The sequence below is a fragment of the Trichomonas vaginalis genome, chromosome VI (genome assembly GCF_026262505.1).
Source record: "Trichomonas vaginalis G3 chromosome VI, whole genome shotgun sequence".
Lineage (NCBI taxonomy): Eukaryota > Parabasalia > Trichomonadida > Trichomonadidae > Trichomonas > Trichomonas vaginalis.
The window spans coordinates 13393820-13419556 of record NC_067208.1 but is presented as its reverse complement, the minus strand read 5'-3'; the positions used below and the strand labels follow the sequence as shown (position 1 = coordinate 13419556).

Genomic DNA, 25737 nt, shown 5'->3' with positions numbered 1-25737 from the left:
TCAATATGAAATTATACATAACAGTCTTGTTGGACTTAAATGTACTTTTTCTCTATGATAGAATTGATATTTTTATGAATAAACTTAAATATAACATACACTGATCAAAATCTAAAAACTCAGGGGGTAAATAACGGATTTTTTTTGGAAACTAGGGCGGTGATACCTTAAATGATGTAATATTATTGTCACTTTTTCCACAAAAAAGCAATACAACCAAAACTTTTGGAAAGCATGTTAAACTCTAAGCAATCTGAAAATGAAATTGGATGTGATTTTGGTAGCATTAAGCCATTTGAAGTATTTGAATACCCTAATCAAGCATCAAAAATGATTTGGAGTGTCAATTCCAATAATTTTTTACAAGTATCTTCGCAAATTATAGAATTCATTACAAACAAAAAATATCTATCCAAATGTCACTTCATTTGATTGATGTTATTTCACAAATTCATGTTAAAGAAATTAAATTATTATCAGAACTTTACCAAAAGATATTAAACGAATTCTCATGTATCATCAAACCAGAAAATGAGAAATTAGCAATGTTATTATATTGCAAATGTTCCGAATTTGAATATCCAATAGAATCTCCATTATACTATATTTTATGTGATAAAGTTGATGAACTTAAATCTAAATTCCCAAATCTTGATATTAATAAGAGAATTAAAGATATCACACCACTTGACTGTGCAATTAAATACGGATCAGAATTGTGTTTCAATTACTTGAAAAATTTAGGAGCTGAATACACCGATAACTCCGAAAAATATGCTGTTCAAGGCGGAAATAATACAATTTTTATGCAAATGATAGAAGAAGGTAAATCATTTCGTGACATGATTAATACTTCATTGAATTATCGAAACTATGAAATTGCTGAGTACCTTAAATCAAATTTAGGACAATTTCCCAATTCAATAACCGAATGTATGCATTTCGGAAATTATGATGTTGCATCTTATTTAATTGCTAATGGAGAAGATATTAACAAACTCTATAATCTTTTTATTTTCATTATTATCATTGTTTTATAATTCTATTTCTACTCATATTTATCATCTCCCTTATCGTTTATGTTATATTATCAGATAAAAAATTATTCTATTATGATTTAATAAAATGTTTAACATTGGTTTGTAGCGTTATAGTTAATGATAATGCTTTATTTTTTAGCTCATATTTTTTTAATAAAAATTATTTAGCATTAAGAGACATCTAGATTACAAAATAAACCAAGGAATATGTTTTACATACTAATTGTTTGCATTGAATGCAGCCAAAACACAATGCTTGTGATAAAATTTTAGATTATTCAATTCAAGATTGAGCAAAAACAGCATATCCGGACTTCATACTATGAGGTAATAGTGCCCTACATATGAGCATTTAATAGAACTCAAGTTGTATTTTTATGAAATTTTTCATGTTCGAAGCGCCAAAATCGCTTCGAAGTAAAGAAACATGATATGAAAGACGATACAGACCGTTTAAACAATCAAATTTATCAAATTTAATGGCCTAAATTCATGTTTGTAAACCTAGTCAGTTATTGCCATATTATAACAAAAAGATCATGCAATCTCATGCCAAATATTATGGGTATGAAACATCACTATCATCGTGCTCTACATATATTTCAAAATACTGTGAATTAAATTCATATGTCAATAAACTATTGATTTTATAATAGTTTACAGTAAGAAATGACTCACATATAAGATTTCAAAGCATCCATGAATGTTATGCTCTCCAAATAACTTCAAAAATATATCCTTATATCAAAGTGATTTTGATTGATTTGTAATTAATAAAGCTCATAGAAATATTTGAGCTTGTTGTAAAAGTGACAAATGTTTGAGATATTTTTCTTCTGGCTTGGTATTCTTGGAATTGTACATTCTTTAAATACAATCGTTCGTTTTATTCGAGGATATACCGGTAAGAAGCCAGATATTAAGAAGAAATATAACACAAATTGGGTTTTAATAACTGGAGCAAGCAGTGGAACAGGAAAGCACTTAGCGTTGAAGTTAGCAAAAGATGGTCTGAACATTGTTGGAACTGGTCGTGATACAACAAGGTTTAATTCTGTTGCCCAACAATGCAGATCACTTGGTGTTCAGTTTGAAACAGTTATTGCTGATTTTGCAAAGCCAGAGTCTGTTAATACCGTTGTCAAAGCAATGGAAGATAAGGATATTGGCGTTTACTTCCTTTGTGCCGGTTATGGAATGGTTGATGACTTCTTTAACTTTACTGAGAAGCAGCTTATCGATTTTATTGAATCTATGGTAATTTCCCAGACAATTCTTTACAAATACATCATTGAAAAGAGTAAGAAACGTAAATCAGAAACTCTTGTTTACGGAATCGCTTCATTAGCTGCTGAAGCTATTTTCGGAACAGGCCAGATGTACTGCACAGTAAAGAGCTACATGTCTTCAATGTTCAGACACCTTGAATTAGAAATGAGAAATGAAGCACCAAATATTCATTTCCAGGCCATCCATCCAGGACCTTTTGCTGGATCCATGTTCTTTAACAAAGTTCCGCAGTTTGTTCAGAATTTCATCGAAAAAACCCAAAAATTTTTACTGAAAGATGAAGATATCGCTGATATGATGCTTTATACAATGGGTAACGGCATACAAGTTGATGTCAGCTCTGCTTCTCTCTTCTCTTTATTCGGATATTGGCTTATCACCAAAGTTGGTCAAAACTTAGTTAATAGATTCTTTGTTTGGGCCAAAATGCACATGAAATAATGATATTTTCCATATTTTTTCGTATAAAATTATTTTTTTCAAAATTAACGTTTTTTTTAAATAGAAATGGAATGTTTACATAATACAAAAATAAATAGAATAATTTTCAGTCGCTGCTTGTGGATGTTTTTTCATCTTCCTCGTTATCATTTTCTGTTGTTGAAGAACTGATGGAACTCGATGGTTCCTCTTGTTCAGCTTCAGCTTCTTGCTCGTTTTGGCCTTCTTCTTCATTGAATTGTTGCTGATTATCTTGGTTTTCTTCTTGAGGAGGTTCAGAAACCTTCTCTGATGAAGAAGATGCAGTTATTTGGGTTTCCTGTTGCTTTGTCTTATTAGATTTTGGCTCTTCCATTGTTGGATTACTCAAATAATCCAAAAATTGCTGGGCACCACGTTCTATAGCAATTTGCTTAGCATTTTTGCCTTCTTCATTTTCGGATTCAACATTTGCTCCGTTCTGTAACAAGTAAATTGCGATATCTTCATGGTTATATTTGATAGCATCAGCCAAAGTATGATTTGCATCGACATCTATGCCAGCCTCTACCAGGGCCTTAACAATTTCAAGGTCTCCAACTTCAATGGCGAAGTTGAGGAAGGATTTATTTTGAATAATTACGTCAAGAGGGGGATGTGACTCAAGAATGCGGTTCAAGACGTGCATGTTTTGGATCTGGATGGCAAATACTAAAGGAGGGAGTCCGTTAATTGGCTTTTCGATGGAGATATTATCTGCATTGGCGCCGTGTTCAATTAAAATGCGCGAAATGTGCATATATTCCTTGCCAACTGTAAACTCGAGAATATCCTGGCCTTCGATCTTGGCTCCTGAGTCTGTAGCGCCATGATCTAACAAATACTTTGTAACTTCGGCTTTGTTGCTACGAACAGACTCCGCAAGAGCGTTTATGCCTTCATTGTTAATAACGTTAATATCCGCATTATTTTTAATGAGGTATTCAATTGTATCAAGATTATTTTTAGAAGAAGCCATGATTAATGCTGTATTTCCTTGGGCATCAACTGCATTAATATTTGCACCCTTGGAAAGTAAGATATCGGCTGCTTCAAACCTTAGATTTTCAATTGCCAAATGAAATGGCGTCTTTTTGTCTTTTCCTGGCATATCTACAGCAACACCAAACTCAATAAGCATATTAATGATGGTTTGTATGCCTACGGTTGCTGCTGCGTGCATAATCATGTTGCCTTCGCAATCTGTATCATTTAACGCGATTAATCCGAACAATTTGTTGAAAAATCCGAACATATTGTATCCGGTAAGTACGGCGATCCATGGAAAAGCTGTTACGTCCTTATAAGTCGTAAATTCGTATAATTCTGCGTTTCTGCAATAATGTCCCATAATTGTAACCATATCGATATTAATTTTAGGGAAATCCTTGCGTACTGTTGCGATTATTTCTGCGTTTCTGCCGACATAAGCCATGGTTGCAACCATTTGGTCAATTTTACACTTCTTTAGGAGATTGTTGAATATCCTGACAGCTCCGTAGCGAGCAGCACATGCGAGTAATGACATGTCGCCGACTGTGAAACGCTCAGGATTTTCAGCTTGAGGTAAAATCTTGAAATACGAGTAATCATCCTTCATGATTGTGTTTCTCACATCACCACCTGGGTAAAACTGCATCCTTCCCTTTTCGTTGTCGTCTTTATACTGTTCGTAAAGGCGTTGAAAAGTTGGAGTGAAACCGAGTGATTCGATTGGCTCAAGAATTCCAAGATTCTTGATGAGGGCGGATGTGAGCTTGATGTAGTATTTCAATTCTAATGGGTTCAATTCAGCAAAATACGAAATCATTTCGAAAGCTTCTTTATAAGTGTAAACGAATTCTTTGACCTTGTTCGTGAGATAGTTTATAGTGAAAATTGACAAACCATCATCAGCTTTGGCAAGTAAATCCGCTGTCTTAATATAATTCGTATAGATCTTTCCCATTGATTCTTTAACTAACGGATTTCTGCATCCACTTTGATATTTTGCGCAGTTTCGAAGAACCATTAGCCAATCATCTCTTTCTTCTAAAGATGGTGGGAAAATCTTATATTTTGTGTTTCTTTTACCTTCTATGAGAAACATTGGAAGACCTTCGGGCGTTTCCATGCTAATGAACTTTGTTTCGTCGTATATTGTAATTTCGCCTTTTAATTTACCTGCTTCGTCTGTATAATAAGAGAGTTTCTCTGGTGAGAGCTTTAAAAATCTATTTTTGATGTTTTTAACAAAGTGGCCTTCTTTTTTACACCATCCGCACTTCAAAACCTGCATTTTCTACAATTGAAATTTTTTGACAAGGCGTTTTCAAAGCAAAACTGATTTATCAATATGTGACATGCAAAGATAAAATAATCTACGAATCCTACATGAAAAATTCACAGGTGTTGATCAAATCAAATTTTGCCAATTTTGAGAAAGTTAAATAAAAATGTTTAACAAGGCTATGCATACAATAATTACAATTTGGTTGAGTGATTGAATTTGTGGCGTTCACAATTATCAGAGGTAGGGCAACGATAGGTCAAAAAGGCTTCTCTGATAGATTTCCTTGCCTTTTGGATATGCTATAATATATAGCCTAGCATGATAGGATATGATGTCCAAAGTTGGAACATAACTTAGGATCTTGAGAAAAATGAAAAACAAAAATTACATAAAAAAGAAAAATTTTATCTAATTTGTTTTTTTGGACCGAATAAGTAATTTTATTGAATTTCAATACGACACATAGATTTTATTATTAGTAATAAATATAATGGTTTACTACTAACAAGGAACCTAAACTAATGAAAATTTGATTTCAAATATTGTATATGATTATCATAGATTACCAAAATATATTGCTATTTATGAGGATATAATATTGATTATTAGTAAATCGTATAAATTTAATAAATATACCATGAATATTGAATGAATTTCTTGATTCATAGGGGTAAAACGCGCTTTTATATGATTTAGACAGAGAATTTATGAGATGTAAATAACACAATAAAGGTTTATATTGAATATTTTCTAAAAATAAATCGAAATTATAAAAAACAATACATTTATTCATTGAAACTACTTGGACAAACATGAAACAAGCATTCAGGCAATACTTTTGAGACTTCAACGCATCTGATAATTTTTATATAACTTCACCTCTTATGCTTAGAGTGGAGGTATTGAGATCGTATAAGTATAGATGAGCTCACATTCAGATATGATGTGTGAACTTCTGTTTTCACTGCAATTTTGAATCAGAATAAACTCAAAACAAGAATAAAATGATATACTCACTCTCTAAATGTGTTCGAGATTTAAAGTTGTATGAATAAAACGATTCATCTTTCGAAGCCTCCCATTTAATGAGAGACTTCGAAAGAGAATGTATTCATGTAGATGAAAACTATATATGACCATGTGTGATACTAAAGATATCAAAATGTTCATTTTTAAGTGCAATAGAAGGGTTATCTCTCGTAAAATCTCAATTTAAGGAAGATTTAGAAAGAACTCCTTTCCTAAGTAGATAGTGTGTGGTTTCTGTCTTTTGGTTGATCAGGAACTATGAAATTAAGTCGGACAGAAAGAAGTTCTTTCCAAAACAGACTCCAAATGAGTTGTTCGAAAAGAACTTCCTTCTGTATATGGATAATTGTAGTTACCGCACTGAAGTATGTGATTGTGATGATGGAGTTCTCGATAAATCTAAAATCGGATTAAGATTAATTAAAACTCAAGTAATTCTTTGAAATCTTGTGTTGTCTGGCATATAATAACCAAAGAATGAGAATATTATGTTGAATGATGAGTACGTGTGCTCGGCATTCGCCGAGCGAATTGAGTTTAACGTACTATGAAAAGTGATAAATTTGGGCTTTTTTTCCTAGGGTTATGATCTCTTCCTTTCTGCTCAATACGACAGAAATGAAAGAATGAATTTTGTACTCCCTAATTGATTACTACAATCTGTATCTATCTTTAACATAGAATTAGCTGCATTGTGATTTATACTCCAGAATTATTCAATTTAAGATCAACTCGTAAATTTTAATCATATTGCACCAATACTCCTACGTTGAGATAAGAACATGATATACATACCAAAGCCCATATTAAAAATCAAAATTTAGCACCTCCCATTATGCAACCACATTATTCGTCGCAAATAAGTATATTACGCATATTATGATGCATATTCACACAACTCGTATACATGAAAAGTTATTAAAATCAGACAAAATTATTGCAATAAGGAAAAAAAAACAACTTTATTATATATGTTAGTAATGAATTACAAATATTTCTACAAAGAATGCTCAATACTTCATATAATCTTCGAATATTTCTTATTACAAGTTAATACATTTTGACTCGAACATGATAAACAAAAGCTGACACGCTGATTACTACATTTATGAAAATATAGTACGTTTCCATTCATCTGTTTACGTGTTTTTGTTGGAATAAAATATTTTTTTTTCTTTCATGAAATAAGAATTTTGCTGCGAAAGCAATATCTCTAACAATAATTAATACATTACGTCAACTCTGGAATGAGTATTTATCAAATATGATATCAAAATCAAAAATTAGTTGTTTTTTATGAGTAAAAACGATGTAAATTGATTATTTGACTAATTATCAAATACTTGATTTTCCAAATTTTTTTCGAAATGATTTTTTCATGTGAAATTCAAATTGTTTAATTTCATTTTTGAAATTTTGAGTTGATCAATTCAGCAGAATTGATAATTATTGCTTTAGGCATACCACAAGGTGATGAATAAAAGGTGAACATTAACAAATTATTTTAAATCACAAATATCATCCTCATCAACTTTAATTCTAAAAAGAACTGTACTGAATTATGAAAATGCATGATTTACATTATTAAATCTTTGAATGAAAATAGTACAAGATAAGTTTTATTCATTTTTAATTAGATTTAAACAAAAAACTACTCCATATTAAAATTTAAGTCGAGAAATCGTATTTTGTTCTTATTTGTTAGCATTTTGTAGACATTCTAATCTTGAATAATTTGTTACATGATATTATTAACAAATTTAACTGAAAAAATATGTTAATATGGAATAAACCATGATTATATAAGCTATCAATGCTATATATACATATGTAAAAGATTCATATTAACTCAATTAACAAAAATGATAGATTTTCATAAAGGTTCAATCTAGGTTCGTCCGAAAATTTTGATTTTTATATAGAAGACATAGTTTCATATACATAATTAAATTTCAAACAAATTTGATCATACCATTTTTAAGCAGGATAGTATATTAATTACTATCAGTATAAAAATATAAAATGATTATATTTAATTATTGCATAATTTAGTCAAAGAGTTATAAGCCTCAAGTGATCGTTATCACCTTCAATGCACGTATACTTTATTGATTCATAGATATTTAATCTATGTTTGACATGTTGTTGTCGTCATTCGTTTTGTTCCATTCTTCCTAAGTTAGAATTAGAGAATACACCATCCACATCATCTAATTTGGTCCTCAGCGATAGATTGGTTCATTTTGGAGGAGTCCCATCAGACAGTTTTCGAGCACCAAATATCAAATTTTAATGTATACAAATCTTTAGTGATTTATCTCTTTTATGATGAGTAAAAGGTTTCTGCTCATCAACATTTGATTTCCGACATATATGATTTCTAATTGCAATTATTTACTTTCTTTTTATAATCTAACTCTGTGACTCATACCATAAATTAATTATTGGAAAGTGTCAATATGTTTGGCACAACGCATGGCGGAAGATACCAAACCATGCAGGGAATATGATACGTTTAAGATCTCCGAAGTTTTTTTCCAAAAATTTTCTATCGTTGCCCTACCTCTCAATTATCCAAACCATCAACAGCCTCATCGGAATATAAAATTCATGCTTGATTTTATGTGGACAATAATTTTTTAAGATTGAAACATAATTAACTATGATGAATTTATCACATTATTTAAAAACAAAGATAGATCGAAAGCTAATATTACATATCAAATAATCCATGAGAAGGGATGCTAATCACAGATTGTCTGATGTCCGGTTCAACTTTTTTGAATCAAAAGATTTCGAGGAAAAAGCTTATCCTTATGTAATTACAAGTATTAGTGTTGGGTCTAGAAAATAATTGGTTTTGGCTAATAGTTCATGTTGCTCATTTGCTTTTCTCTATGATATCTTGCTAATTTCGAAGAATACTGATGTTAGTGACCATTTATGCTTAAAAACCCTAATGCACACAATATAAATCGGTATTGCTAAAGAAGATAAGCTCCGCTTATTAACAACGCAATGTTCGAAAAGAAATTCATATTCAGTGCGTGGTAGTAGAATAACAAATTTTCCATAGTTTTTAAAAACAATTTCTCACAGTTATTTCCAAATTAATTAGCTTATAAGATATAAAATTGATCAAAACTTATGAATTCTTAAGAGTTAATATGAAGAATCTTCATCTCTAAAGATGAGCTCTCTAATACTACTAGTTCTGGTAAATCAGCCAAAATTCGTTTCTCTAAACTCCTAAACGTTTGTAAACTGTAGAAGAAAAAAAAAAGGATAAAAAAAATGATTGGAGGTGTGATACATCCACGCACACCATACAATTCTGTTGAATGTTTAGCGCAAATGATTGTTAGAGTCAAGCCGATTATGGATAAGATAACAAGAAAGATCGAAAAAGGTTTTGGTGACCAAATTTTGAATATTATTCAAGATATTCGTGTGCAAATGGAAGATTGCAATGAAGATATTAATTCAGATACTCTCAATCGTGAAATTTCTCCACGTGTTGGGCGAAGTTATTCATTATTTGACGCATACGAGATCTTGGCATACAAAGTATCAATGGCGCTCAATGATAATGTTGTTCCAAACTTTATGCCATACTTTTATGTTCATTTTGAAGATACTGTTTTACCATATCTCACAGTTCAAATTAACGAAGAAGAATTTCTCGACGATATTCTCAAAAGAGATCTTAAATCACAAAACAAGAAGCTTAGAAATTTCGGAGACCTATCAATTCCTACACAATTAGTTTTTATTAAAATCGAGAGACAAGATTCAGTGACAACACCTCTTAAATTACGCCAATCACTCGATCTAACAGAATTTGGTGGTTCACAGTACCAATTATTCATGATTTGCAATACGAAAAATCCAGGAACAGATAATTCGATCATTATGTACTTAAGTGATCCAAAAGGATGGATTACAGTTGATCCTCTTGAAATAAACCCTGTTAATCAATTCACACTTGCAAAAGAAACTCGCCATACTTCAACTCCAACGATATTTGTTGGATATATCCAGGGAAAGTCAAACGTCGAGCTTTTCAGACCAGGCGCTCCACAGTCTATCAAGGGATCCTCCCACGGAGCAACATCATTTGTCAGACAACGCGAACTGGAAAGGGCAGAAAACGTAACTCTCGAAAGGCCACGAACATTGAACATAAATATCTTCGATCCTGCTAAAATGGCCGTCCAAAAGATGCCAGAAGTACAGTTCAGATCCACAGATGAATACAAGAACGCGATTAGATCGTTAAGGAACAATCTTGTAGCTAAAGGAAACAAGACATCAGAGATTTACTTCAGGAAAGATGAAAACAGTCCTTACGAACATCCTCCAATCGATATTCCAGAAGAAAATGCAGAATTAATTGGAGATATTACGGGATCTTTGGGATTTTTGAACGATTACATGAACATGAAGCCTATATCTGTCAGCCTCGTCAACCTTACGAAGCCAGATTTCTATAAAATCAAAGTTAATTTCGCTCCTTTCCAGAAAGTCTCAAATGTCAGGGAGTACGTCAACAGATGCCTTGCTACAGCTCTCAACCTCCCCCAAAAGAACAGAAATATCTTTTATTGGGATGGAGAAGCCTATCAAATTGCAGATGATGATGCAAAAATCGACTTTTATGAGAACAAAGAAGAAGCAGAGCCATTAGAATTTTATTTCACTACAGATAATAAGGTTCCTGATGGAGCTCACGTAATTCGCATCAGATTTGTTGATGTAAACCCAGCTTACACGGCCACTGATGCTCCATTCTCATTCAACCAGATCGAGACTGTTGATAAGTTAGTTAATTTCGCTCAAAAGAAATTCGGATTCCCAGATATAGATTTCTTTACATTCCAAGAGCAAGGACCGCAATTGTACATGTTCCCACAGATGTTGGCAAAGACAAGGGAAGGAAAGAAACTTAGCCCGATGATTTATTTCGAAGGAGTTAAATCTCCATTGTTTGCACAGTCAGCTTTGCATGTTCATCCTGATACAGCTGTTTTATCTTTCGTTTTGGCTGAAAACTTGAACCCTCTCCAGCTTACAAATGACGCTTTTAGACTTCCATTTGATGTTGCAGCTCCATACAAGGAAGTCAAAGCAAAACTGAGAAGAGTTTTGGAAGCAGACAAGCTCGATATTATTTATGTAGTTAACAATGGTGATAAAGTCAATTTAGCTGATGATATGGTTTGCAAGAGCATGACCAAAGGTGTTTTCTTTGTTAAGATAATTGAATAAAAGGTTATTATTTGTTGATGCAATAGTTATCATTAGTTTTTTAGTTTCATGATTTAATTTTCCCAAAAAATACGGTTAAATTGAAGTCTAACCAATTGGTTTAATTATCCTATGATAAAATGCTCCATTTCTCGAGAAATCTTATTACTTTTGAATAAAATTCAATGAAAAGTGTTAATCCTTATGGAATGGTCGATGAAATATCATTGAATTTTATCTCTAATAGCCATATTGTTTAGCATCTGTATTACAATCCTTTTCTGCTAAAGCGAATATAAAATTTTTAGTGAACGAATAGCAATTGAAAAAATTGGAGGAAAGAAAAATTTCAATGTACTCTTTCAAACTTGATTTGATATTAATTTGTGTTCCAAATGCATTGTTCATGTTTGCATTGTTATAGTTTATAAAATTTTCAATAAGGCTTCTAACATTTCTATTAATGTATACCAAATCAAGTGTATTCTATCAAAATCTTGAAAATGAAGACGATTTTTCCGATGATGAGGACATACTTATCAAGAAGAAGATGCTTCTTGCAAATATCCAAGATCAAAACCCTCATTTTATGCAAATTCAAAAATACGTTGAAAATTTCGTTAAAAATCAGTGTATATGCGTTAACAAATTATCAGAATTCGAAAGTGAATCAGAATACAAATATCTTCTTGGTGAAATCACAGGAGATTTTTATCTTTCGAATGTTCACCAATTTTTAGATCTTTTCAGTGATAATATGATAGAAAATCCATCATTAGCTAAATATTGGCATAAATTACTTGCTATGTTCATTCCACAAGTTTCTATAAATGATATCGAAGATTATGTCATTCCTTATTGCAGTGAAAACTATAAAAAGGAAGGTGTAGGTAGTATAATACTGAATGTACTTAATGTTGAAGGAATTTCGACAGATTTAATCATCCCTTTGTTATTCAAATTAAACGATTCCGAATTCGTTCAAGCATACACTACAATCTCATTTACATATCCTCATTTAACATTGAATTCATGTTCATTGTATCACAGATTAATTGACTCGAATGATCCGAGAATTTTAGTTGCAATTCGCCAAAAATTTTCAAAGAAACAAATAATTGAATACGGAACACAGGAGTTTGTTTTGAATAAGATAAGTAAAGAAAGAGCTTGGCAAGCACCAGGATTGAAATTCTTGCAAGCAACAGCTCAAGAGATTGGAAATATTGACGAAATTGGTTTGAAAATTTTTGATTTGTCAAATTCGTATTTGTTTGACATCAAAGAGGCAATGATTAACTATTTCCATCATTACTTGAACAGATTCAGTAACAATGCAATGAATTCTCTTGAGCACAAAAATTTCCTTCTGATGATATTTAATTTAGTTGAAGGAATCATTTGTCCTCAATATCTCACGAAAACTTTGGAAATTTTGTTGTTTTTCTTGAGAAAAAACAGAACTCAAGTGATCAATCTCTACTCAAAACACACAGAAACATTCAACAACTATGCTACTAAGTCAAAAGATAGCAGTGTTAAATCATTGGCTGAAAACATCTTAAAGACAATGAAAACCATTAAAAGAGAAAGTTGAATGAATAATTGATTCAAAAATTGACTTTTTGATTCAATCATTTATTACAGATTTGTTATTTATGAATAAAAGAAAATTCTCATTTGCGTTTATTATAACTTTATAGAATTGTTTAATTGAAAAAAACTAGAATTGATTCGCTGCGTATCTCATGCGACATTTGCACAATTTCATAAACAGTAACAAGAACCTTCTTCATTGTTTATGAAATTGAACATATTTTCAACTCTTCAATGTAATTTCATAAAAGCACTTTTCAAGTCTGATGAAATACAAAATTCTATAAAGGTGGGATTTCATTTTTCCTATTCTAAGAAAATATACTGATCAATTTTTCTAAATAAATAACATAACATTTTAATAAATAAAAATAAAAATAAAAATAATATTAACAAAATGTATCATGTGCATGACAAATAAATGAAGTTCCTGATAAAAGGATATCAGTTTGTTTGATCTGACTCTTAACTTCAATATCTGTTACATAGTTATTTTCGTATTTCTCCATTACAGCGAATCCCTGCATTGGAATACACATCAAAAGAGGAACTTTGACGAATCCTTCTTTTTCTTCTGTTTTCTCTGACGAAGTATAAGTCAAATAAATAATTGGAATCTTCATGAATGAAGGAGTCTTGTTGTTACTCTTTGCGAGGCATGAATTAGAAGCATCCCAATTGCCAGCCATTATAGCAATTCCTCTGATTCCAATTGATGATTCATGTGGTTTTTCAAAAACAAATGTTGACTTTAAGTTTTCTCTCAAAACTCCTCTTTGTATTGCGATTTCTGCAACGAAAGCCAACGCGAATTCCTTCATATTCCTGATGTATCTCGCATCTATTTCCTGAGGGATTGTTGATCCATTCATCCAGATCGTCAAATACTTCGATTTATCGAACAACATCAAAAAGAACTTTGAAATTGAAGAAGTTCCATTGAAACCAACAATCTTCTTCCATTTTGCTGGAACTTGTTGAAGCATGAAAGCGTTGAACACTTCCATGTTTCGCTTGTGTATTGCGTCTGTTATATCTCTTGATATAATCTGCGTTGCGTTGTTGAATTCGTGGATTTCGTAATCCAAAAACATTTGGAGAGGAGAATGAGGTTCGAAATTCTGAGTTATTGTTATCTGAGGAGGAACCATTGTTGAGATACTTTCCAAGTATGTTCTGACATCAGATGGAAGAGTGTTCACTGGTTTAGCCATTGCTGACAAGACTTTTGAGATCCAAACACTCATTCGCCAGTTAAACAATGGTTGTGATGACAAAGGATCGAATCCTAAAAATGTTGGATCACAAAAGATGTCGAGTTGTGAAACAAAATCTAAAAATTGTTGTTTGTCCCATTCGGCGTCAATTACAAATTTCTTTCCTCTGAAAGCGAATTCTTGTTCAAGCCACCTTGAATGGAAAATTCCTTCTTCGTTTGCATCGTGTTTCATTTGGTCAATCTTGTAAAGAGAAATGGAACAACTTAAGTCAGTGTGATAAACTGATCTCAAATTTTCCATTGGAAAATCTCTGTAAAGAGCGGAATCAACGAATTTGGATGTCTTCTGGAAGATCTGTGTCATCATGAATGGAGTAATTGGTAACATAGATGTAACTCCCAAAGGAACTGCAAAATTCCTTGCTCTTTCCAAAGCAAAATTAATTGCAATCGGGAACGAAATTCTCTTCATTAATTGAGGAGTTCCACTTCCACTTATCAAGTCCCAATGAGTATTGTAAATATTGTAAACAATGTGTCTTAATGATGGGAATTCATGGGCGAAAACAACATTAGATCCGACCAACAAACTGTTTGTCATTTCATCAAATGTTGTTGCTAGTATTATCAGTCTGAAATCTTTGTGTGGTTCTTTAAGAAGTTCAATAACAGACTGAATAATCGAAATGGAAAGAGGAGAAGCGGAATAATGCAAAATCAAGACCTTTCCTGTTTCTATTGCTTGTTTTGCAGCATCCAAAGCCAAATTCAAATAAGAAGAAGACATCGATGTTGGAATTTCCAAAAATGACTTCTGTTCTTGTTGCAAAAGCATCTCAACAATGTTTGATGCATAGTTATTAACGGAAGAACGAATAATTGTTGGAACTTTCGGATCATTATTCGCAAAGAACTTCAATTCTGGATTTGTTATGTAATTCTCGAAATCCTTTCCAAATATTCTAATCAGATATTGTCTGATGATTGGGAAAACTAAAGTTATATTCGCGAATCTCAATTTCTCCATTGGATCTCCCAAAGAAACTTCTGATTGTCTCATATCGCAAACATTATCTAATTCACTTCTTATGTGCATTAATATCTCTTCGAAACCACTGAATTGTTCTTCTGTGTGTGTTGACATAACAGCAGCGATAAACAAAGAAACATAAGCATCTTCCAAAGACATTTGTGGAGTTACATATGAAATTAATTGATGCAAAATGTGTGTGAATATTTCATCACTATTTGCATTGAGTTTACATGTTTTCAACGCTGTATCCAACATCTGGAAATACTTTCTAATGTTGAAACCATGGTTTTTGTTTGCTCGAGATGAAAACCTTGAAATAGAAACCCACATTGATGTGCAAAGTTTCACTCCTTTTCCAATTAATGTCATTAACTCTGCGATTTCTTTTTCTATTGATTCGAAATCTGTTTTCGTTTCAAGAGAACTTAAGAAACATTCTTTGTTTCTTATCAATGATTCAATTGCTTCTTCATCTTCGAAGATATCTTCGTTGGAGCCTCCTTTCATCATACGAACTAAATCCATGATAGAATCAACGACATCATCCTCAAACATGATCTTTTCAACTCCTCTTTGCATTCTCAATCTCTCGATATTTATCATCCTTGGTAATTTCTCCGGGAAGAATCTTTTCACGAAATGTGCTGCAACAATTCTATTCAATGATTTGCCATATACAATGTTCATATTGATTATAGTAACTCTTGCAGCCAAATCGCTTGGAACGTTGTTCAAAGATTCAATGGACGAAGTCATGTAAAGTTTAAATTTCTGATGAACATTTACAATTTTTCCTGCATAAGTGAAAGGAGTTGTTTGTTGATCAGTTCTTCTTGCAGGTAATTGTAGAAGAGTAAACAAACTTGGCCCCATGAAATTGACATCGTACAACAACAGTTTCTTTCCATTTTCGAGGCATTCAACAATTATGTTGTCAATATTTGATGACATCAAACTTGCTGTGACTAATCTCTTCGGTTTAGTGTGTTCTACAAGGAAATCATACATGAAACCATCACTATCTAATATAAGTGGTGGATTCTGTATCATTTGCATTCTTCTCCATCCTAATTCTGTTTCTATTGGAGTCAATTGATCGAAATTGAGTTTGTCGTATCTGTCTTCCAATCTCAACAAAGTAAACAAGTTTTCTATTGTTATCTCTTTGTTGTAAGAGATCTCGTTTGTATCGAAAATCTCCAATATCTCGTTTAGACACTGTTTTTGTTGTTCGACAGATAAAATTCCCCAATATTCGATCATTGTTGAATACAACAAAGAATTGGAGACGTTTTGTTGTATTTTCTCTTGGAACTCTTCATTATAGTTCAACCATCTGTCAATTAATTTGCTGCTCTGTGTATTAATCTGTTCCAAAATTTCGCATTTGGTTTTTACTTCGTTGTAAAGTTCTGAATTTTCTTCTCTTTCTTTTCTTGATTTTTCATGAGATTCCATATCTTTATCGATCTGTTCTGCAATAGCTGTGATTGACTCTTTCTCGATCTCATTGTCTGTGAGTGTTTTGTTCAATGTCGCCTGTTGTATATCGATTTCATTTTCTTTATCATGTAATTTTTGATCCAAAATTGCAGCGTCATAAACATCTTTGATCCAATTGAACAAAATAGGAAGAGCAGGATGTGCATTGGATAGTTCTTTCTCCATTGTGTCTAATTTGTCTATGTATGGCTGTGTGTCTTCAAGAGTTTTCGGTTTAAACATTGTTCCTTTGATTCTTGCCAAAACATTTGTCAAAAACTTTGGATCATTTATCATTCTGCGGCCATGAGGTTCGAATGCAGTGTTCTGTCCACTGAAAGATAGTATCGCTGACATCAAATAACCCAACGCTTTGTTTTTGGTTCCATCAATTAATCTGATTTCGTTCAAATTCTGCGGGGAAATGGAATTTACTCTTCCTCTATCTAGATCAACTTTGAGGTTCATATTGTTCAGTTGCTGTTTGAGTTTGTTGAGTTCGTTTGTCAAATTTTGTAATTTTTCTTTTTGTTCTTTTTCAATTTCATTAATTTTTGCAAGACGAACTCTTATTGTGTCTCTTTTCGCAACAAACGATTTCATGACTTCTTCGTCATCTTCATCAGGATCTTTAACAAGGTTTGTTAATGTTTTAAGTTTCGCTTTTACTTCCATTTCCATTTTATTTGTTATTGTGAAGAAATCAATTGCAGCAGAAATGTTGTCTTTTCTTTCTTCGATGTTTGACAATTCCTTACTGAAATAGCCCATGAATGTGTTAATAAAGCTGAAGAAATGAGGTATCTGAATTGCAGGACACATCGAAGAAATGTTGATGAAAATAGAAGCAATTGCTTGACTTGTTTTCGGAGGTAATTGCTTCGCTTGTTTAACAAATGTTGGATTATCCAAAGCATCTCTTGCGCAGATTTCTATTGCTTCCATGGATTCGATGGTCAGATACAATGATTCGAAATTCTTGTAATTAGTCATCCAACTTGAATTTGCTTGAATGACAAATTTCAATTTCATTCTCAAATCATTTCTGATCAAATTGTAGATCATGTAAGGTTGATCAATTAACTGTGGATGCTTTGCGGAGATCTTCAAGTAATAGTCCTTTCTAAAGTCTTCATTAATAAATGGTAAATAATCGTATTCATAAATTAAAGAACTCAAAAACTTGAAATCAAAATCATTCTCGGAATTCGCTCTCAAAAACACGCAAACTTTCTTGTTTTTCGTTAAAACTTTCATCAAAGCATCATTCATCATACTGACTAAATAGTTTCTGCGTCTTTCTGGATACTTCTCGTCTGATGGACTCCTTGGAGGAATGTGAACAAACTCAAATCCTTTTGTCGTCGCAGTGAAATAAGTCAAAACAAATTTTCCGTTTCCTGATGGATCAACAATCAAAATGTTTCTTCCTGGATAAGTCAGCATCCTCTGCAAGTAAACCCATTGTTCAATCAATGGCTTGAAGAAGTAAATCTTCGTTGTAAATGACACTTTCGAACTAAATTGTTGCAACAAAAATGTCAATTCTTCTCTGACTAAATGAACTTGTCTGAAACTGAACAAAGCAACTAACTTCTTTGTTTCTTCATCAACATCAATCTCAGGGTAATAAAGATTAGGTCCAACAACAACAGGATCATAAACCATTCTGATATCAGCATCAGTGAAAACGTTCAAAACTAAAACAGAGAAATTAAAAATTTCATCTTGTGTCAAGAGTTTGTGAGTGTACAAAGTTTTCAGTTCGAATAAGAAAGCTTTGACACACTCCAAAAAATCATTTCTTGTTGGAGCAGATCTGTAACTCAATATAGTAAAGATATCCAAAGTGTGGAGCCAATTAAATCCATACAAAGGCTTCTGAGAAAGAGTTTCCGCAATCTTAAATCCAGGTTCATATAATAATTTGTTGATTGACAACTTTTGAGCAACTTTGTAGTAGATGTATTGCATGGAATGATGTGTTTGTGGTAATAGTTTCATTATGTAGAACATTGAAGAAAATCGTGGTTCGAAATGTTCAAAATTATTCGTTGTAACAACAACAATGAAATTCTTCAAAGGAATCATTTCCATGTAGTTTGGATCAATATCAGAATGAAGAGTTATCGATTTCTTCGTGATAATTGATCTGATAAACTCTATTGCATGTATGTATTTATGAGAGACATTCTTAAATATCAATACATAATGGAGATTTCCTAATGGTTTTGAGCCTGGTTTCGATGCAACAGGGGTATGATTTATGATGAATTTAGCTAATGTTGTTGCATTAGATGAAGCACAAACAGGAATGAAAATAGGAATCATATCATTTTTGTCTTTAAATATGTATTTCAAACAGTTTGTTTTTCCTGAGTTCTGTTGGCCAGTAATAATGAAATTACATTTCATTTTAAGTAGTTCATTTGCGATGTTGATTATTGGCAAAAACTGTGCTGTGCAAATAGAAATGTCATCAATTAATTCAAATGGTTGTTCTGTCATTGGCTTTTCTTTGATACAAGGTTCATTAAGAACTGCGAAATCCAATGGTTTCAGTGTTGTTCCATCAAATCTTGTTGAAATGAGTGATGGCCTTGGGAAAATGTCCCAGAAATGCTGTGGAACTTCGAATCCAACCCAATCCGCAGGAATCTTGATCAAAAAGCTGTTGACTGCCCATGTGTCAAATGACAAAATTGCAGCTGAATCCAAAATAGGAATGAAAGCATGGAACAAACAATAGATCAATACAAACTTCGTGTGAGCATTTGTTGTATCATTTGTATCTTCATTTAACAACAAAGCATGAATTAAACCATTGAAAGGTAATAAATTACATATCAAAGATTGAGCTTTTGAATTAAAAACTTGGCTTTGATATGAATAAATTGTGTTTGGAACATTCAACAAGTATTTGATGATAATAGGACAAATCTCATTGAACTGGGCCTTGATTTGTCTTAAAACTGCCAAAGAAAGGTTTGTTTCTGTCTTATCAACAGCTCTATTGAAAATAATGTCTCCGTTGAAAGAAGAACAACCTTTGTATTGACTTAATGGTTCATTCAAATGAACAGAATGTGTGTGAATCACACTTGATATGCCAATAACACTTGGATCAAGTAAACTAATATCTTCTGTCTCTAATATGAAATGCATATGTGATCTTTCATCATAAATATTCATTGTATTTATGATTAATCTCGATGAATCACCACTTGAAAGCATTTCTCTGATGAATCTGACAGCGGATTTATTCAAAGGACCATTAAACCTTATGAACTTCTCACAGTTATTTAATGATTGTATGTAATTAAAGTAGGAATGAAGAAGTCCATATTTAGTTACAGGTCCTTTATCAGACATTACAGAAACACCATAAAAGTTCGTGTTTGTTTCACTTCTGAAGAAAATGTCGAAAAATTGGAAAGGAAGCAAATCTGGATATTTTTCTTTGTATTTCGGAGTGGAACACATCTTTGAAATTGCTTTCTCTATCAAGTCTTGTATTGTTGTCTTTCCTGTTTGTGGACCACCAACAATAATTACACATAAATTCTTTTTAAGGGATTCCAAAAATTCTTTGATTGGATCGAGATAAATAACTTGGTAATTATCTTTGTTATCTGATTCAATTACTTCTAGTACATCATTAATGAACTCATCAACTGAATGTTCTTCCATTTCATCAATCTTTGATGTCATTTCATAAGCGTTTTTATAAATTCTGAAATGAGAATGCATTATATCAATGAAGAAATTCTCATGATGATGCTGTAACTGAGGGAAATACTTTGTCTTAAGTATAGTTATGATTGACAATGTTTCTGCATTAAAGATCTCTTCATTCGTCAAATCATCGCTTCCTTTGTTTTTAAGTAAATCTGACATCAAAAGTGACAAAATTTTTGTTGATTTTTTGAGAATTTCAGCAATAATTGTTCCGATTGGTCCATGGAAAATGTATCCGAATAAACTGAACAACAATTGCAAAAAGTCAACAGTCTGGCTTGATAATGATTGTGCATTCAAGTATCCACTTGCTAAGAATTGAACAAAAGCAATTTTCTTCGAATCTGGCATTGAAAAAGCAACTGGTTGCAAAACAGCTTTGAGATTATCAGGGATTCTTTCGCTTTCATAGTAATTTGAAGAGCCAACGAATATCAATCTGCAGTTGTCCTTTACACTTATTGTATTGGAACTTATTTCTAGTGTTGGACTGTTCTCTATCAAAGCATTTTTGTATTTTTGCATCAATAAAGTAATATTTGACAAATTTGTCATGTCAGCGCAATCAATGTTATTCATCACGAGCCAAGCGCCTGATCCAATTGCTCCTGTGAAAAGTTTAGTGTATAAGACGGAGTCGATATCTGTGAATGTTGGTCCGAACACAACAAACCTTCCAAACAAAGAAGCGACATTTGAAATCAACCGCTTTTTGCCAATTGAACTTTCACCATATAAAATTGGATAGTGGTTCATTGCTATGTTTGAAATGATGTTTTTCATGGCGATTTCGGATTGTGGAGACTGAATCAACTGCTTCGATGATCCCCAGAATTCATATCCGAACTCGAGTGATGTATCTCCATATTCTATACTGATTTGTGACGTTGTTTGGTTCCTTGTCATGTGCATCAAAGTATTCCAATAATCTTTTTGAGAAAAGTTCTTTCTTCTAATGGACATCAAGTCAACTTTATCTCTCTGATAGCTCATCATCACAATAGTGTTGCTCACTTTGTTGGCGACATCTGGTGCTAAATTAGTTCTCAATAAATCATTCAATTTTTGAATTTTGTTCTCAATATTTTGAGAATAGTCCTCAAAAGTGTGAACGTTATTCTCAAAATTGTCAAAACATTCTGAGATATCTCTTGTAAACATTATCTGCATTGTCAGCATAGAAATGAATTTGGGAACACTGGAGAGCCAACCAACGAAATCTCCTTGGTTATACTTGTAAATTGAGTCAGAAACATGAGTCATTATTGATTGTTTCATTACTTCCAAAATTGTTGGTCCCCAAGACTCAATTGATCCTCCCAAGATGATATTTCTTGTGAAGATCAATGTGTTATTGAATTTTCCACTCATTCCGTATAATTTTATTCTTTGGAAATTCTGAGTGTGGAAATTATTTTGCAAATTCATTTCTGTTTCATCTAAAGGATGATGTTCGAATCTCACGATATGCATGAACATCTTACTCAATAATGCATTCATCTGGTCGAAATCAGCTGTTGAGAAAATCATCAAGACATCGAAATCCGATAAGAAAAACAATCTCGGGAAATTGACTCTTTTGATGTCAATTTTCTTCAAAACTTGAGAACAAATTTCTTCCAAATAATTATTGTTTTCAATTAATATCTCCAACAAAGATGGTAAAGAACAGACTTGGTACAAAGTTGTATTCTCATTCGTGTGCTGAATAATCTGCATCCATCTTCTCCTGACTATTGCAAATCTGTTTGCTTCGGCGGGCATCACAGTTGAAGTGTTTTCTGATGCAAAGAAAGATGCCAAAACAACCCATGAACTCTGGAATCTACTCCAAGCGTCTAATATCTTGTTGTAGTTATCTAACTGGTTCGCGAGTTCGTTTATTTGTGCCCTCAAGCCTTGAGCGAAAGGAACACTGATCATTCTGTGTAATTCCATTTGTGAATCAGCGATTTGCAAATACAAATCTTTCAAATCTCCCAACAAAAGTGAATCTTCTGTTTTGATTTGGCTTTCGAGCAAAGGTAGTTTGATTTCTTTCCATTTGCTTGCCAACTCTTGGAACTCTGCTTCTAGTCTTGATTCGCCCAAAGAAAGAGAAGTTATCTCTATAACTTTTTCTCTGTTTTGCAAAATTCCTAAAGAAATCAATTCATCGATTCTTATCTGGTTTGAATAACCTTTTGATTGGCCACAATCTTCGAACAGTTTCGTCCAATGGTGGAAATGCATCTTTGAGTTCGATAACATGTCTAATTCATCAATATATTGCATTAATTGTTTCACTTTTTCATCAACTAAATTCAATAGTTTATTTTCGGTTTGATTTGAATCTTTCAAAGAATTTATTGCGTTGTTTATTGAATTTAATTGAATTGTGAATTCACTTATATTGATGTCACTGAAAGGCTGACTCAATACTTCACTTGAAAGTATTGTCCATTGGTTGGTGATGTTATAAACTTGTATATCAAAATCGCAGTTCAATCTTAATTGGTCGTATGAACTCAAATCTTGAATATTTGCTTTCATAACATCCTGGCAATGTTCTAAGATGTCTATTTCAGGTTGTATAGCATCTATCTTGCTTTTCAAGTCCATGATAGTCTTAAGACCTTCATTGACATCTTGTTTTGATAATCCAGAAGGAATATTTTCGAGTTGTTGATGGAATTTGTTGATGTTATTTGTTTGTATTCCAACTCTTTTCGTTAATTCATCAACATATTTATGTCTGGCATTATCAATCATGTTCTTACCCATCTGTAATACTTGTTGGAAAACTTTATACGATGAATGCAATGGATTCCTCGTATGTTCACCAATATGTGAAGTGGCAAAATTTGTCATAATTTTATCCAACAAAGAATAAACGTCATCGATGTAAGAGATTTCCTGTTTTAGGAGTGGATTGATTTCAAGAATGAGGTTAAGGAACTCTGTGTTCTCAGCATATTGGAATAATGAGTTCGGCTCTCTCTTCAATCTTTTATTTGAAAAATTGAAAATTTTGTTGATTTTGTCAATTTTTTGTTCAATAAAATTCTGAAGAGCAACTTGAACTGCGTGTATTGATTTAGAAGGAATGGGAGCAAGTTCAGCCCTCAAATCCTTGGAATCAATAAAGATGGCTCCACGAACAGCACATGCCCTGAACTGGTTGATTCTTTGTTCTTCTTCTTTGAAATGATGAATGTCTTCCAAAATTTTGTTGAAATCAAAAACTAATTCCGAACTTGGATCGAAAACTAATTTGTTTATATCGCCATCGAAGTCATTCGCGAACGGGGAGAAGTCAAATGACCTGGATGTGCCTCCGCGAGCTGTAAAATAGTTGTCTGCACTCCAAATTTTGCCATGTTTGTAAAGTTGATAGAATTCAACGAACTTTTGTGATTGTTGCAAGGCATCTTCATAATCTGTTTCGATCTGTTCGAGAATTCTTTGTTCAATTTTAACGTATTCCGGATTTGAATCTGTACATTGCTTAAACTGAGGCATATTATCGTATAAATAGCCCAGATTTCCATTGGTTTTGCGTAAATGTTCCCTCAGTGACTGTTCTTTGATGATTCTTGGCAGAGTTTCAATTAGTTTAAAAGTATTATGCAAAGTATCACTGATTGCTTGCTTCAGTTCTTGCAGGGATGGCGTGAACTTAACTTTTCCTTCTTCATCAAACGAAACTGACACCAAAAAAACCGCAGATAATTCTTGTTTCACGTTTGACTCGGCTTCCTTCCAACATTTGAAGCAGGTGTTGGATAATGCCTCAATCATGATGTAATCGCATAGTCTGATGAAGTTTCCGAACTGATATAACTCTCGATTTACAATTGCGACTCTTCTTGCTTGTTCTGCTTGAACTTTCTCGTTAATAACCATCAGTTGGCCAAGAGTAGGAATAATATTCTTGTTCTTTTGGAATTCCGTGGAACTAACAGTTACTCTTTGAGGATCTTTTATATCTGCATCTAATTGAAGTAATTTATCTGTTACATTCTTGATATAATCACTGTATTGTTGGAATAGAATCTCAGAGTTTCGTTTGCAATCGTTTAAATAGTCTTGTAATACGTATTTCTTTTGAGATATCATACATAACAAATATTGATTGAGAATTTGGTCGCATGATGTTTCCATGATATTTAATAGATAACTGTAGAACTTATGATCATGAAATAGTACATGAGAAAGCACTTTTTCGCGGAATCTTGAAAATCTTTGATTTTGTATGAATCTTTTCCATAATCTGAATGATTTCCAGTATCGTATCTTTTCGAAAAATGCGAGTTTTCGTATCATATTGAAGATTGATGTTTCTTTGATCCAAATTTCGAGTGGAATTGTTTCTGAGCTTCCATCAGAGAATAAATGAGTAACGCCATTTGACGACATTGTGAAGTAGTCTTCAGTTATCTCATCATGCGTAATTTTGACAAGATCATAAGGATTAAAATTTAAATCGCTGCGAGGTTTTGCGTAATTTAAGTAAATGAAAAGGTGTCCACTACCATCTTTATGTTTAAAGAAGTAAGCTATTGGATCGTCGCCGAAGTTTAAAGTTGCTAATTCTTTCTGTTTTTCATCATCTAGTTCAGATTTCAACTCATTATCAGGTGCTAAGTTCGGTAGTTGGACTTTATTTGATATCCATGTTGGTACTGTTGTCAAAACATCTTGTTGTTTCTCATGAACAAATTTTGGACGAGTTAAATTGATTTTATTTGCATGATTTTTAATTGCTAGAAGTCCTGGTGATGAAAATGAAAGAGATGCATTAGTTTCTCCTTCACCAGGCTTATTGGCACTAAAATCTTCAGTTCTCTGATTCATTGAATCAAGGTCAAACATCGTTGGATCCTTCCTGACGTTGACTCTTGTATTTGCCCTGTTCTTTGGGATCAATGTTTGCTGAGAATTTGATAGATCCGAAGCTGGGCGAGAACTCATACAACAAAAATTTTATATCTATGAAAGATTTTAGCTCATTTTCAGACAATAGAAGATGTTTATAGACATTTAGAGTTAAAATATAATACATACTAGGATAATTCTATCATATTAAATATTCAAGCAATCTATAATGTGAGTTTTTCAAGATTATCAGATAATAACGTACACCATGACTATCGAATTTGGTCTTTTAATACATATGAATAAACTAGTTATCAGCAGTGTTTGTTGATACCATGATTAATATAGCTTAAATATACTAAAAATAATCAAGAAAAAATTGATTAAGAAATCATGGTATCATTTCTTATGATTTTATCCATTTAACCGATGAGTATTAGATTTGTAATATTAATAACAGGTGACAATTATAAAA

The 25737-nt window shown here is 32.5% G+C and overlaps 6 protein-coding genes across 6 annotated transcripts, besides 1 other annotated feature; 4 read left to right on the top strand and 2 right to left on the bottom strand.

Annotated features, from left to right (window-relative positions):
* Positions 1–57: 57 nt before the first annotated feature.
* TVAGG3_0858820 (protein ubiquitination) lies at positions 58–1274 on the top strand (the record flags this gene model as incomplete). Its single annotated transcript, XM_001319819.1, has 1 exon — positions 417–1040. The coding sequence occupies one exon, from the start codon at positions 417–419 to the stop codon at positions 1038–1040; it is 624 nt and encodes a 207-aa protein (XP_001319854.1).
* A 582-nt stretch (positions 1275–1856) lies between these two features.
* TVAGG3_0858810 (3-oxo-behenoyl-CoA reductase protein) lies at positions 1857–2771 on the top strand (the record flags this gene model as incomplete). Its single annotated transcript, XM_001319820.1, has 1 exon — positions 1857–2771. The coding sequence occupies one exon, from the start codon at positions 1857–1859 to the stop codon at positions 2769–2771; it is 915 nt and encodes a 304-aa protein (XP_001319855.1).
* A 54-nt stretch (positions 2772–2825) lies between these two features.
* TVAGG3_0858800 (protein ubiquitination) lies at positions 2826–5072 on the bottom strand (the record flags this gene model as incomplete). The annotated part of the gene is made up of 1 exon (XM_001319821.1): positions 2878–5067. The coding sequence occupies one exon, from the start codon at positions 5065–5067 to the stop codon at positions 2878–2880; it is 2190 nt and encodes a 729-aa protein (XP_001319856.1).
* A 1516-nt stretch (positions 5073–6588) lies between these two features.
* Positions 6589–6636: a mobile genetic element.
* A 2067-nt stretch (positions 6637–8703) lies between these two features.
* TVAGG3_0858780 (uncharacterized protein) lies at positions 8704–11519 on the top strand (the record flags this gene model as incomplete). Its single annotated transcript, XM_001319822.1, has 1 exon — positions 9385–11358. One exon carries the CDS (start codon positions 9385–9387, stop codon positions 11356–11358), a length of 1974 nt encoding a protein of 657 aa, XP_001319857.1.
* A 281-nt stretch (positions 11520–11800) lies between these two features.
* On the top strand, positions 11801–13032 carry TVAGG3_0858770 (uncharacterized protein; the record flags this gene model as incomplete). The annotated part of the gene is made up of 1 exon (XM_001319823.1): positions 11801–12934. One exon carries the CDS (start codon positions 11801–11803, stop codon positions 12932–12934), a length of 1134 nt encoding a protein of 377 aa, XP_001319858.1.
* Positions 13033–13322: 290 nt separating this feature from the next.
* Positions 13323–25358, bottom strand: TVAGG3_0858760 (dynein heavy chain family protein family; the record flags this gene model as incomplete). The annotated part of the gene is made up of 1 exon (XM_001319824.1): positions 13323–25358. The coding sequence occupies one exon, from the start codon at positions 25356–25358 to the stop codon at positions 13323–13325; it is 12036 nt and encodes a 4011-aa protein (XP_001319859.1).
* Positions 25359–25737: the final 379 nt, after the last annotated feature.